Source organism: Neoarius graeffei, chromosome 3 (assembly GCF_027579695.1).
Source record: "Neoarius graeffei isolate fNeoGra1 chromosome 3, fNeoGra1.pri, whole genome shotgun sequence".
In the NCBI taxonomy this organism is placed as follows: Eukaryota; Metazoa; Chordata; class Actinopteri; order Siluriformes; family Ariidae; genus Neoarius; species Neoarius graeffei.
In genome coordinates this window covers 106,038,444-106,050,934 of record NC_083571.1, presented here as the reverse complement: position 1 = coordinate 106,050,934, position 12,491 = coordinate 106,038,444, and the positions used below count along the sequence as shown (strand labels likewise).

General features: G+C 41.3%; 1 protein-coding gene across 3 annotated transcripts in view; it reads right to left on the bottom strand.

Annotated features, from left to right (window-relative positions):
* The window catches only part of kidins220b (kinase D-interacting substrate 220b), an 82,091-nt gene that overhangs the window by 55,120 nt on the left and 14,480 nt on the right, over positions 1–12,491 (bottom strand). For 2 of the 3 annotated variants that reach the window (XM_060917853.1, XM_060917855.1), the window contains exons 3-8: positions 10,683–10,781; positions 10,359–10,457; positions 4,559–4,657; positions 4,311–4,412; positions 4,114–4,212; positions 1,283–1,480 (exon numbers count right to left, since the gene is read on the bottom strand). In XM_060917853.1, coding sequence (XP_060773836.1) covers positions 1,283–1,480; positions 4,114–4,212; positions 4,311–4,412; positions 4,559–4,657; positions 10,359–10,457; positions 10,683–10,781 — 696 coding nt within the window. The remainder of the gene's footprint in view (positions 1–1,282; positions 1,481–4,113; positions 4,213–4,310; positions 4,413–4,558; positions 4,658–10,358; positions 10,458–10,682; positions 10,782–12,491) is intronic. The other variant, XM_060917854.1, reaches the window with a different exon arrangement.

Here is a 12,491-nt window from a genome sequence, read left to right as displayed (position 1 = left end):
ATTGACCGTAGGTGTGAATGTGAGTGTGAATGGTTGTCTGTGTCTATGTGTCAGCCCTGTGATGACCTGGCGACTTGTCCAGGGTGTACCCCGCCTTTCGCCCGTAGTCAGCTGGGATAGGCTCCAGCTTGCCTGCGACCCTGTAGAACAGGATAAAGCGGCTAGAGATAATGAGATGAGATCTTCCATCGGGGAACAAAATTTAGTCCTTTGTTGATTTTCCTGTTGTAAACAGTTTGTTGTGGAGGTTGGTCGTCTCTCACATTGTCACATTTCAGTTGTTTGATGTTTTGGTCGTCATGACTGTTTTGATGGCAGGCCAGATGAGCGACTACATCCGTGACGTTCTGGTCTTTTTATTATATAGACACATTCACAAACAAAAAGTACCCAAATTTATCAAAACAACTCATCGATTCCCTCATGAGTGCCATATAGAGATTTATGTCACGGTTTTGGTTCTGTCACACTTCTGGGCTCACCCTCCGTCTGCCTCAACCCTCAGGACTCCATTTCCCATAATCCCCCTCACACACCAGTTACTACCACATGCACTCCGTCAACCAATCTGGAACCACTTCGTAGGAGTGGTTCACCTGAGTTCTGATCACAATCACCTGTACCCTTTTGTTTGTATTTATACCCCTTTGTCTGTCTTGTCCTTTGCACAGTACGGTCCTCACTTCTCGTAAGCGTACTGAGCATTACTGTATCGATTGTCTCTCTGCGTATGACCCTTTTTGCCTTCCGTTCCTCCCGGTTTTGCCTAGCTCCTGTGTTTTGATTGCCCATATCTCGATTCCCAGTTTTTTGACTATTACCTGTTTACTGACTACGATTTGTCTAGCCCTTGTTACTGTTTTGGATTTCCCAGTTTTGACCTGGTCTGGCTTTTGTACTCTGATTTTGGATTACCCTTCTCTCATTAAAACCCTGAGTTCGTTTATAATCCGCGAGCGTCTGGTTTGTCACAGCCGCGTTACAGGTTCTCCAAGATGTAGCTTGTATGAAAAACACGAGCGGTGTATTTCCCAGTAAAACACTCATGTCCATATTTATTTGGAAAGCAAAAAAACCCTACAAGTTTTATTTACATTACTTAACTAGAGGCAGTTGGAGGCAAGTATGTGATGATTTACTCCATGATATACACACTAACTGGCTTACACTTTGAAAACATTCACTCTGTCGTCCTAAAGCAAAACAACAGAAGCAAACTTTGGACAGCACATGTCCAAGTTCGAAACACATGCACACTGTTCACAATTGATGCTGGCCTCACCCTGTCAGGGATGTTGACATAGGTCCCTGCGTCCAGCAGATCCTGCACGATCTCAGTGTAGCCCTCTTTGGCTGCGATCATCAGGGCTGTGTTGCCATCTTTATCGGTCATGTTCACATTGGGATTCCTCTTCAACAGCTCCTTCACGACCTCAGTGTAGCCGCCTTTCACAGCCACAATCAGAGCTGTCATTGAATTCTGAGCACAAGAGACCACTGTTAAACAAACGCAAGCTAAACTTCAAATAAAAAAATATTATAGTACCAGTCAAAAGTTTGGAAACACCTTCAAATTCGATGTTTTTTTTTTTCCCACATTGTAGAACAATACTGAACTCATCAAAACTATGAAATAACATTATGGAACATATGGAATTATATGGTAAACAAAAAAGTATTAAAAAAAGCAATATGTTTCATCTTTTAGATTCTTCAAAGTCGTCACTATTTACCTTGATAACAGCTTTGCACACTACTGGCATTATCTGAACCAGCTCCATGAGGTCGCCACCTGGAATGCTTCTCAATTAACAGGTGTGTCTGGTCAAAAATGGAATTTCTTGCCGTCTTAATGCATTTGACACCATCAACCAGTAAAGAGTAAATAATAAAAATACAGCAAATAGCCCTGTTCGGCAACTGTAATAATTCATATTATGTCAAGAACCACTCAACTAAGTAAAGAGAAATAACAGTCAGTCATTACTTTAAGACATGAAGTGTCTTTTAGTTAATTAAAATAAAGAAAAAACATCAAATTTGAAGGCGTTTCCAAACTTTTGACTGGTACTGTAATATATATCTCAGAAACTGGGTACTGTGGGGGTCCCCCACTAAATATACTCTGTCAATAAACTATACGGTTTTGAATGGTGATGTTGGTTTTAATTTGAAATAAAATGAAATAAATAATACAGATAAAACTAAATCTTTGATGTGAATACTCTATTGAGAATTTGCCAAAAATTCTGCAAATTTGTGGAAAAATGGCGGCTTGATCTGGGACATGATAAATGGTTGACTACATCGCATTCCCTTAAAAAGGTTGTAGTCCACTGAAAAGTCTACAGTTATCACTAATTGTATTTTAAGTTGTAACTTTATCCACCTAAGGATTGCTGCGCTCACAGAATAATCATAACCGTAATAAAACATCACGCAAAATATTTGATCACCCTTGTAACTCCATTTTCCGCATACACAAAACCAATACGATCGTGTGCTTTGATCTAAACGGAAAGCCTCAAGGCCAATTTATGCTGACAACCCAGTCCTCGCAGATGGCGTCTGCGTAGCCTCCCCCTTCGCAGACGCTCTGCGCACACCTCCCAAAAATTGTGACCACTGCAGAAGCCTCGCAGACAAGAGGGCTCCGATTGGTCCATTCTACATCCGCTGTACACGCACTTCTGCTTCCCTACTTTCCCGGTTTGTTTTGTTTTCACGACCGCCATTTTTAAAAACACGAGCGAAGATGGAGCAGCACGAAGAGCGGTTGATCGAGGAAGTGAGGAAGTACGTACATCTATACGACTCCAGTTCTAGTCATTATAAGTAACCGGAGGATAAACACTCCACTAACCACACCCACCAACTACTCCTAGCGATTTTGCGACTTCGCGCCCCCTTGCGTTGTAGCGGTGAATAACATCGCGCACGCCTATTACTCCCCGCTCAATGATAAATTACAACTGTCTGCGAAAAGCTATCTGCGAAAGCCTTGTCGCAAGAGCATACAGAGGCCCTCAGGGTCAAGGTCACTACCTCACCAAAAGTAGTAACTTAAAATCACTACGCCATATAAAAATTTAGTTACAAATCTGCGATTTTGTTTTTTAAAACGAAAGCTGAAAGTTAGGTAGAGAATATGTTTCTTACAGAATATGTTACGATGGTAGCTGGTCTTGTATGAATTTCTGAGCTATAAAATGAGTTGTGGTCTATTTTTTACCGTAGCGTGTTATTTGTGTGCGGGGAAGGACACGCATTAACAATTTGCATGTGTAGAATGGAATTTTCCACTCCAACAGTTAGAAGTTGATCGTGCTTCCATTTGCGGTCTTTCTGTTACGCGGGTGATCTGTTCGGACGTTATCACTGAAAAGGTGAGTTTTGACAGTTTTATTTTGTTTTAGTTTTGCAGTATAAGGCAATAGAATGTTTCTTTTTCATCTTACTTTCATATTTCGTAGTGTTTGCGTATTTTTGGCCAATATTTTGCAACCATGGTCAATTTAGATCGAACTTTTGATAGAATCTACGGCCAGTCATTTTGCCCCGCCTCCACCTCGCGCTCCGTCCGGTGCGGTAGTGATGTCCCATTGCTCGCGCGCCGCAGCAGAGACCCGCGCGACCTTCAGCCGGTACAGTCGCTGTTCTTTTACCACCGCCGTTATTCTCATCTTTCCGGTGTGTTCTTGATTTTTCCATTGTGTCCTATTTCGCCATATCAAATACACAAAATGTTTCATATTTAAGTGAATAATCAATTCAGTCATTATAACTTGGCATTTTTAACCCAAGCAATCAAAAAACAGAGGAAATTTATTCAATATTTTCACTCATCTGTGAAGGAGGGGCTTTAATTCTTCATGATGGAGTTATTTTATATGGAAATCAATTTTATAAAAGCGTTTGAATTGTAATCAAAAAAATGTTCCACAGTGGAGGCCAGATAAAGCAAGATGCTATCTTTATTCTTATTAAACATGACAAAAGAAACATTGAGTGTTGACCATAATGTCCCAAATGAGAGACCAGTTTCTGAGACGGACCCATATACTGTATATTGCAACCATGACAATGAAACCTGAAGCAAAGCAGTGCACTTACTGCCCCCTCCTGGTCAACATCAGCGCCGTTCTCTAGCAGGTGCATCACACAGTCATAATGGCCCTTCCTGGCAGCCCAGATCAATGGAGTGGTGCCATACTGAGGGCAAAAATATACACTCAAATCATCCATACAGGTTAACAATATAAAACATCCAAAGAGATCCAGCTCTTCTAATTTAAGCCAGGCAACTTCACCTTGTCAGAACAGTTGACTTTTGCTCCTTGCATTAACAAGAGCTTGACGATTTCAGCATGGCCTCTGCCAGCAGCCCAGATGATGGGATATACACTGTACTGCTAAAGAATAGCACGGAATGGTGGGTATTCAGTAAACAGAACAGCTAATAGGAAACTCTGAGTATGGGATCATGACTTATTCAGTGGGATTTTAGAAAATCTTTATACTCTGATATTTAAAAAGCATTGCGGTTTCACTACTTTACCTGTCCCGTGGTGTTGGGATTGGCCCCATTCTCCAGGAGAACCTTTGCAACTTCCACACGACCTTTATATGCAGCCCACATAAGAGCGGTCCAGCCTCCCTGAACAGTACAAACACTTTCCATCATCATGCATCCATATTAATGTCTCCTTGATATCAAAACAACTAAAAGAAGTAGTATGATTAATTTATTTTCTATAATGAACTCTAATACGGTGTAACTAGGCATATCAAATAAGCAGTTATAATTCATAATATGCATTTATCAATGTTTAATCTGTGTAATAATATTGTAATCTGTGTAATTTGAATTTAATATAGGATAGGTGCCTTGGCTGAAGAAGATAAAGTTCTTTCAGTACAGTGGTGCTTGAAAGTTCGTGAACCCTTTAGAATTTTCTATATTTCTGCATAAATATGACCAAAAACAACATCAGATTTTCACACAAGTCCTAAAAGTAGATAAAGAGAACCCAGTTAAACAAGAGAGACAAAAATATTATACTTGGTTATTTATTTATTGAGGAAAATGATCCAATATTACATATCTGTGAGTGGCAAAAGTATGTGAACCTTTGCTTTCAGTATCTGGTGTGACCCCCTTGTGCAGCAATAACTGCAACTAAACGTTTCCGGTAACTGCTGATCAGTCCTGCACACCGGCTTGGAGGAATTTTAGCCCATTGCTCCGTACAGAACAGCTTCAACTCTGGGATGTTGGTGGGTTTCCTCACATGAACTGCTCGCTTCAGGTCCTTCCACAACATTTCCATTGGATTAAGGTCAGGACTTTGACTTGGCCATTCCAAAACATTAACTTTATTCTTCTTTAACCATTCTTTGGTAGAACGACTTGTGTGCTTAGGGTCGTTGTCTTGCTGCATGACCCACCTTCTCTTGAGATTCAGTTCATGGACAGATGTCCTGACATTTTCCTTTAGGCTACGTTTACATTACACCGTATCTGTCTCGTTTTCTTTGCGGATGCACTGTCTGTTTACATTAAACCGCCTAGAAACGCCGGGAAACGGGAATCCGCCAGGGTCCACGTATTCAATCCAGATCGTGTCAGCTCCGGTGCTGTGTAAACATTGAGAATACGCGGATACGCTGTGCTGAGCTCTAGCTGGCGTCTCATTGGACAACGTCACTGTGACATCCACCTTCCTGATTCGCTAGCGTTGGTCATGTGACGCGACTGCTGAAAAACGGCGCGGACTTCCGCCTTGTATCACCTTTCATTAAAGAGTATAAAAGTATGAAAATACTGCAAATACTGATGCAAATACTGCCCATTGTGTAGTTATGATTGTCTTTAGGCTTGCCATCCTTCCACTTGCAAGTGGTAAGTGATATGCGCTGGGATCACACACACAGCGGCTCAGTCCCGAATCACAGCTTGTTCACTTCACTCGCGCGCTGTGTGAGCTGTGCAGGGCCGGAGTGCGCACCCTCCAGAGGGCACTCGCTGTTCAGGGCGGAATGATTTGGAGCGCAGGATGCCTGCGGAGCCGAGCGTATCCGTGTATTGGTGTTGCTGTGTGCACGCAAATCGTGTATTGGTGTTGCTCTGTGCACACTAATCGTTTTAAAAACGTTAATCTGATGATCCGCTGATACGGTCTAATGTAAACATGGGCTTAGAATTCACTGGTATAATTCAGAATTCATTGTTCCATCAATGATGGCAAGCCGTCCTGGCCCAGATGCAGCAAAACAGGCTCAAACCATGATACTACCACCACCATGTTTCACAGATGGGATAAGGATCTTATGCTGGAATGCAGTGTTTTCCTTTCTCCAAACATAACGCTTCTCATTTAAACCAAAAAGTTCTATTTTGGTCTCATCCGTCCACAAAACATTTTTCCAATAGCCTTCTGACTTACTCTGATATTTAAAAAGCATTGCGGTTTCACTACTTTACCTGTCCTGTGGTGTTGGGATTGGCCCTTTCTCCTTGCAACCCTGCCATGCACACCATTGTTGTTCAGTGTTCTCCTGATGGTGGGCTCATGAACATTAACATTAGCCAATGTGAGAGAGACCTTCAGTTGCTTAGAAGTTACCCTGGGGTCCTTTGTGACCTCGCCGACTATTACACACCTTGCTCTTGGAGTGATCTTTGTTGGTCGACCACTCCTGAGGAGGGTAACAATGGTCTTGAATTTCCTCCATTTGTACACAATCTGTCTGACTGTGGATTGGTGGAGTCCAAACTCTTTAGAGATGGTTTTGTAACCTTTTCCAGCCTGATGAGCATCAACAATGCTTTTTCTGAGGTCCTCAGAAATCTCCTTTGTTCGTGCCATGATACACTTCTACAAACGTGTTGTGAAGATCAGACTTTGATAGATCCCTGTTCTTTAAATAAAACAGGGTGCCCACTCACACCTGATTATCGTCCCATTCATTGAAAACGCCTGACACTAATTTCACCTTCAAATTAACTGCTAATCCTAGAGGTTCACATACTTTTGCCACTCACAGGAGATGGATCATTTTCCTCAATAAATAAATGACCAAGTATAATATTTTTGTCTCATTTGTTTAACTGGGTTCTCTTTATCTACTTTTAGGACTTGTGTGAAAATCTGATGATGTTTTCGGTCATATTTATGCAGAAATATAGAAAATTCTAAAGGGTTCACAAACTTTCAAGCACCACTGTAATTTAAGTCAGAACGATAACATTATCCCTCAAATTTAAAACACTGACTGATTTCAAAAGCGTTGAGGTACAATCAAAAACCTGTCTACCGTACCACCTAGAGCTGCATCATAATGGGTGTATATTCATCATAATCATGAATATTTTGCTCAGCATGAAATGCTCGTTTATCAGATTTACCCAGTCAATTTGGAATAAAACAGTTTACACTTTATTTCAGACAAACAGAAAACAGCATTTTTTGTTCCATACTACTCATTATTACACAAACTACAGTATATGCAAGTATTATGTGCTTTATTCCATTATATGTAGAAATCTCAGATTACTAAGAACTTAAATGTACCATTATTAATAGAACTATCTCTGTGACCGAAATCACTCACTCACTCACTCACTTGTTCACTACTCCCTACTCACTATATAGGTAATTACTATATAGAGGACTATATAGTGAGCTCACTGATAAAATGAAAAAATGCTTTCGGACACTAGTCCGTCGCTGTTATTTACGTCATTACTGTCGCATAATTAAAACGTGCCAGATCAGTCAGCTGGTGGGTTTTCAAAATAATAAATACATGCATGTATTTCTGTGATAAATCCATATTATACTGAGCATATTTCCCACATTAATAAATACTTTGTGTCTGCCGCATCTTTCAGTTCTTTTAAATCAAGGCTGAATACTTACTTTCTTCTTTGCTGCTGCCTTTTATTAAAGGAAAAGGCAACTTTTGTACAAAACCAGGTGTGTAATAGGAGAAAAACATATACGTAATCAATTCCGTTAATTATTTCCATTATATATCGAACATGAAAAAATATTTTTAACTTTGAAATCATGAATTGACACAGAGGAGTCGAAGTTGGAGGAGGCAGCCATTTTGAGATTGTGGGCAACTATAAACCAATCAGAATCTTTCGTTAACGCGCCTCCCTCTGATCTGTGACGTCACTGAGCCCATGAAAACAGTGTTTACAAGCAGATCACTGTGATTAGGAGTCCCGGCGGGTGGCTTGTATTCGATTCGTTTATATCCCGACCTTGTCAGCTGTCAGATTTATGTTCATGGACCCGGTAAGCTGGTAAATAATATTTATTTATTTTTTTCTTTACCAAATTCTAACAGAAAACGAGAGCGCCCGAAAGGGAAAACCGAGCCGAGCCGCTTCACGCATGCGCAGTAGGCTTGGTAGGACAAATCCAAATAGGAGTCATTCAGGATTCAGCCATGTTTTTGCTCCGTGTTTTTACTCGACCAAAGTTATACAGTATTATGAGCTTTAAGTTGCATAAATAAAACCATTTGGTGAAACTTTGAAGAAGCGATTGTACTGGTTTTTTAGGCCGAATCCCATTTCACCCCTTGGACCAACCCCTTGGCCCTTCCCCTCCATTTTGCGCGTTCACGTGAAGGGGTAGGGGTATCCCAATCCCAGTTAACGCGGAGGGGTAGGGGGAGGGGGAGGGCTTCTGTACCCCTCCAAACGGAGATTTTCCTGGAGCTGACTCCGAACGAAGGGGTTTGAGTGATTTCCCACAATGCCATGCGGATTTCAGCGAGATTTCATGTGGATTTCAGAAAGATGGCGGTTCCCGCGGCGAAAGATTGTCATAAATGTATTTTCTCCATTATTTACGTGTTTTAAGTTGTTATCCAGAGGAAACACGCCGCTTGATTCGCTTTCGAGCTGAGAATGAGCAGCGATTTCTGAAATCCAAGCTGCTGCTAAAAAGCTTTGGGAGTGAGTATTGTTTTCGGTTGCTTTACTGCGTACGTTTTGTTCTGTTATTCTCGCTTTTATTGTTTACATGAGTGTTCTGACACCTCATTCTGTCGGATGTGGTGCACGAAGCGCCAAAGATATCCCATTCAGTGGTGTTAGTTAACAAATCACACCCTGCCAGCAGAGATCTCTGTCTCTGACTGTAGCGGCTGGTCGCAGCCAATGACGCATTTGGTTGCGTTTTGCTAACGTAAACGCTGACGGAGGTACGCGATGACGTATGCGATCGTTGAAGGGCTATCCCAATACGTAAGTGTTGAATTTCAAGCCCTATCCCTTGTAGCTCAGTTTCAAGGGAAGGGCCAAGGGGAAGGGGGAGGGGTAGGGGTAGAAATTAGAATTGGGATTGGGCCTTACCTTATTACCATGAAGCACTGAAGAGTTCTTCTCAGTGGTGGGCCGCATGACGTCACGCAGTAGATCAATATGGCGGAACGCATCTTCGCTGAGCTCAGCGCAAGCCCATATTATTAAAAGTTAAAAGATACTGTTATGCGGTCTGTTCTTTCTCTATAAATTCCATGATCGATTACTTTATATATTTATCTATCTATTTGTGGTGATTTTGTACAAAAGTTGCCTTTTCCTTTAAATCAAATTTGAGGCTTTTGATTTGATTTCTTTTACTGCGACTGCAATGCACGATGGGATATATTGCTTGGTTCGGGACCATCCACTTTTCTTGATGCATTGTGGGATACTTCGAGTGCACTATATAGGGTGTAATAATTCTCACGATACATTCGGACAGCACTACAAAACGGCGAACTCACTATATAGTCCACTATATAGTGAGTAGGGAGTGATTTCTGACACAGGATATAGGCTATTTAACATAAGCAAACCTTAGCTAGGCACAAACATTGGTGTTTCAATTGTGATCATTTTTGGAATAGAAACTCACAGCGATTTGGATTCTGCTACCATCTGTTAGTTGACATCTGCGGTATCCGCTACACACTGATTCTGTGGTCTGTTCAGTGCCAACTTGGGCAGATTTAGCACATTTCTGATGACTTTTTTTTCCCCCCTGACACTTCTTTTCAAACATTTTTGTGATTGATGCAGTAATTCTATTCTTCATATGAGAGAAAAGGTTTGAGTTAACGATGTTGAAATGGGAAGTAGATGTTTGTGTTATCACGGATCATATTGTTGTGCGTGAATGGGCAGCGGCTCGTGCTCTCCGTTCACATTCTTCTCATGACGATGTGCAAACGCTGGCTTCATAACAGCTTATTCTCTGTCTACATCTAATATGAAATGTCTGAGAGACTGAAACTGAATAAAATGCTTGCAGCACTCCATGTTTGTATTTGTATTCATGGGCGTGGCTCACCATGTCTCTGTGCTCGATATACGCGCTGTTATCCAGAAGCTCTTTCACCACCTCCACATGCCCCTCTTTGGCTGCAGAGATCAAGGCAGACCAGCAGTCCTATGGGATGAAAGCAGAGCAGCCTGTCACCATGGAAACTGCAAACTTGGCCACTGTTGCCACGGTAACAGTGGGGGGAAAAAAGGCAGTGCTTTGAATGCTTTAAAGGTGAGCGTGTGCGCGCATGCTGCATTCCTTTCACAGAGAGTTAATAAAGGTGACCTAGTCCTACATGTGGTGCATGGCTAATGTTTCTAACACGATGCTACGTGAACTTTTGCTTACCACATCATCCAAGTTGACATTGGCACCTCTTCTGATGAGCTCTTGAACAATGTCCAAGCTGCCCTGCTCTGCAGCCAGCATTAGAGGAGTCTGCCCATTCTGAAAGACAGACAGATTCAGACAGTCAGAATGCAAGCCTGAAAACTGGATTACTCGATGCAATTCTATATTTAGTTATCAAATTAGCTGTGCTAATTATATCATTTAAAGAGAGTAAGGACATTTAGGTTTTTTTAGGGTTCCCACCCCCCAAGACTTGTACAAAATATAATTATCTAAAACGTTATAAGGATAAAAAGGACAAGCCTCTAGTAAGTTACACTGATCCTATTACTTCAGGCCAAGCCAGGGAAACTATTTTTATTGTATTAGTCTAGTACTTTACATACGTGGACGGTGATTTTAGCATGTAGTACATCAGAGTTGCAAAACAAAAAAAAACAAACAGCCTATTTAAACCTAGACGGCCTTTCGATTTCATAAAATCAGTGAAATTTAGTTCCGTCTGAAATTTGGTCATTGTGATACATGTTTATTTCTAATATCTTACTAAATATCAGGCCATTCTGTGGCTGGGAAGTTACTTAATTTGAGCGGATTAAAGCAAATAATGTGCATGAAATCGCTCGCTTCGCGCAGTCAAGCAGACAGAGGAAGTCCGTGTCTGTGTGCGCGCATCCGCAGGTTTACCTTTGACCGTGCACTGACCGTTCCATCATTCTGTCGCTAAACGAACAGCTGATCACACCGAGGTGCTCGCTGAGCGCCGATATTTATTAATTTGGTCCTGCGTTTCCTTTCCTTCGTATATAACAACGTCTTTTCTTCTCACTTTCCGTTACTGTAGTCGGTCTTTCACGTTTCATTCGCACGCTCATGTCCTCCATTTTTCTCTCCCATTTCAAATTTGTATCCCACAATGCCTTGCGCTAACGGGGAAAGCCCACCACGTCATGCATGACGTAGTATCTTGAATTGGGTCACGGTGAAGTGAAGCAGGAAAAAACAGCGGAGAATTTAGGGCCAAGTGGAGATAAATTCATTATTTGTTCTGTTAAAAAAAAAAACTAATAAAATTGGAAGTCTGTGATTCGAATTCAGTAGCTTTCAGCCCACTAAGCAAAAATAATTGGGTGTCGGGGAAAATTCTTTTCTTTTTATGACCTAAACTGGAAAAATCTGAAAGGCAGTCCTGACTCATGATGCCTAAAATTTTCCAAAATTATATTTACATAAAATTACATGTTCCTTAGGGACTTCAGAGTACAAGATTTTTACAAAAATCACATCCCTTTGGGTAATCAGGCTCATAAATCTAAACGGGGAAAGCCCACCACGTGATGCATGACGACGTATCTTGAATTGAGTCACGGTGAAGCAGGAAAAAATAGCAGAGAATTTAGGGCCACGTGGAGATAAATTCATTAATTATCTCATCTCATTATCTCTAGCCGCTTTATCCTTCTACAGGGTCGCAGGCAAGCTGGAGCCTATCCCAGCTGACTACGGGCGAAAGGCGGGGTACACCCTGGACAAGTCGCCAGGTTATCACAGGGCTTCATTAATTATTCCAGTCAAAAAAAAAAAACTAATAAAATTAGAAGTCCGTGATTCGAACTCAGTAGCTTTCGGTGCACTAAACAAAAATAATTGGGTGTCAGGGAAAATTCTTTTTATGACCTACACTTGAAAAATCTGAAAGGCAGTCTACCTTTAAAGTGCCATTCCACCATTGGATGTATTCTTTGGCATAAAATACAATATATTTTATGACAACATGACTAGACAGAGAAATCTTTTAGCTTCAAA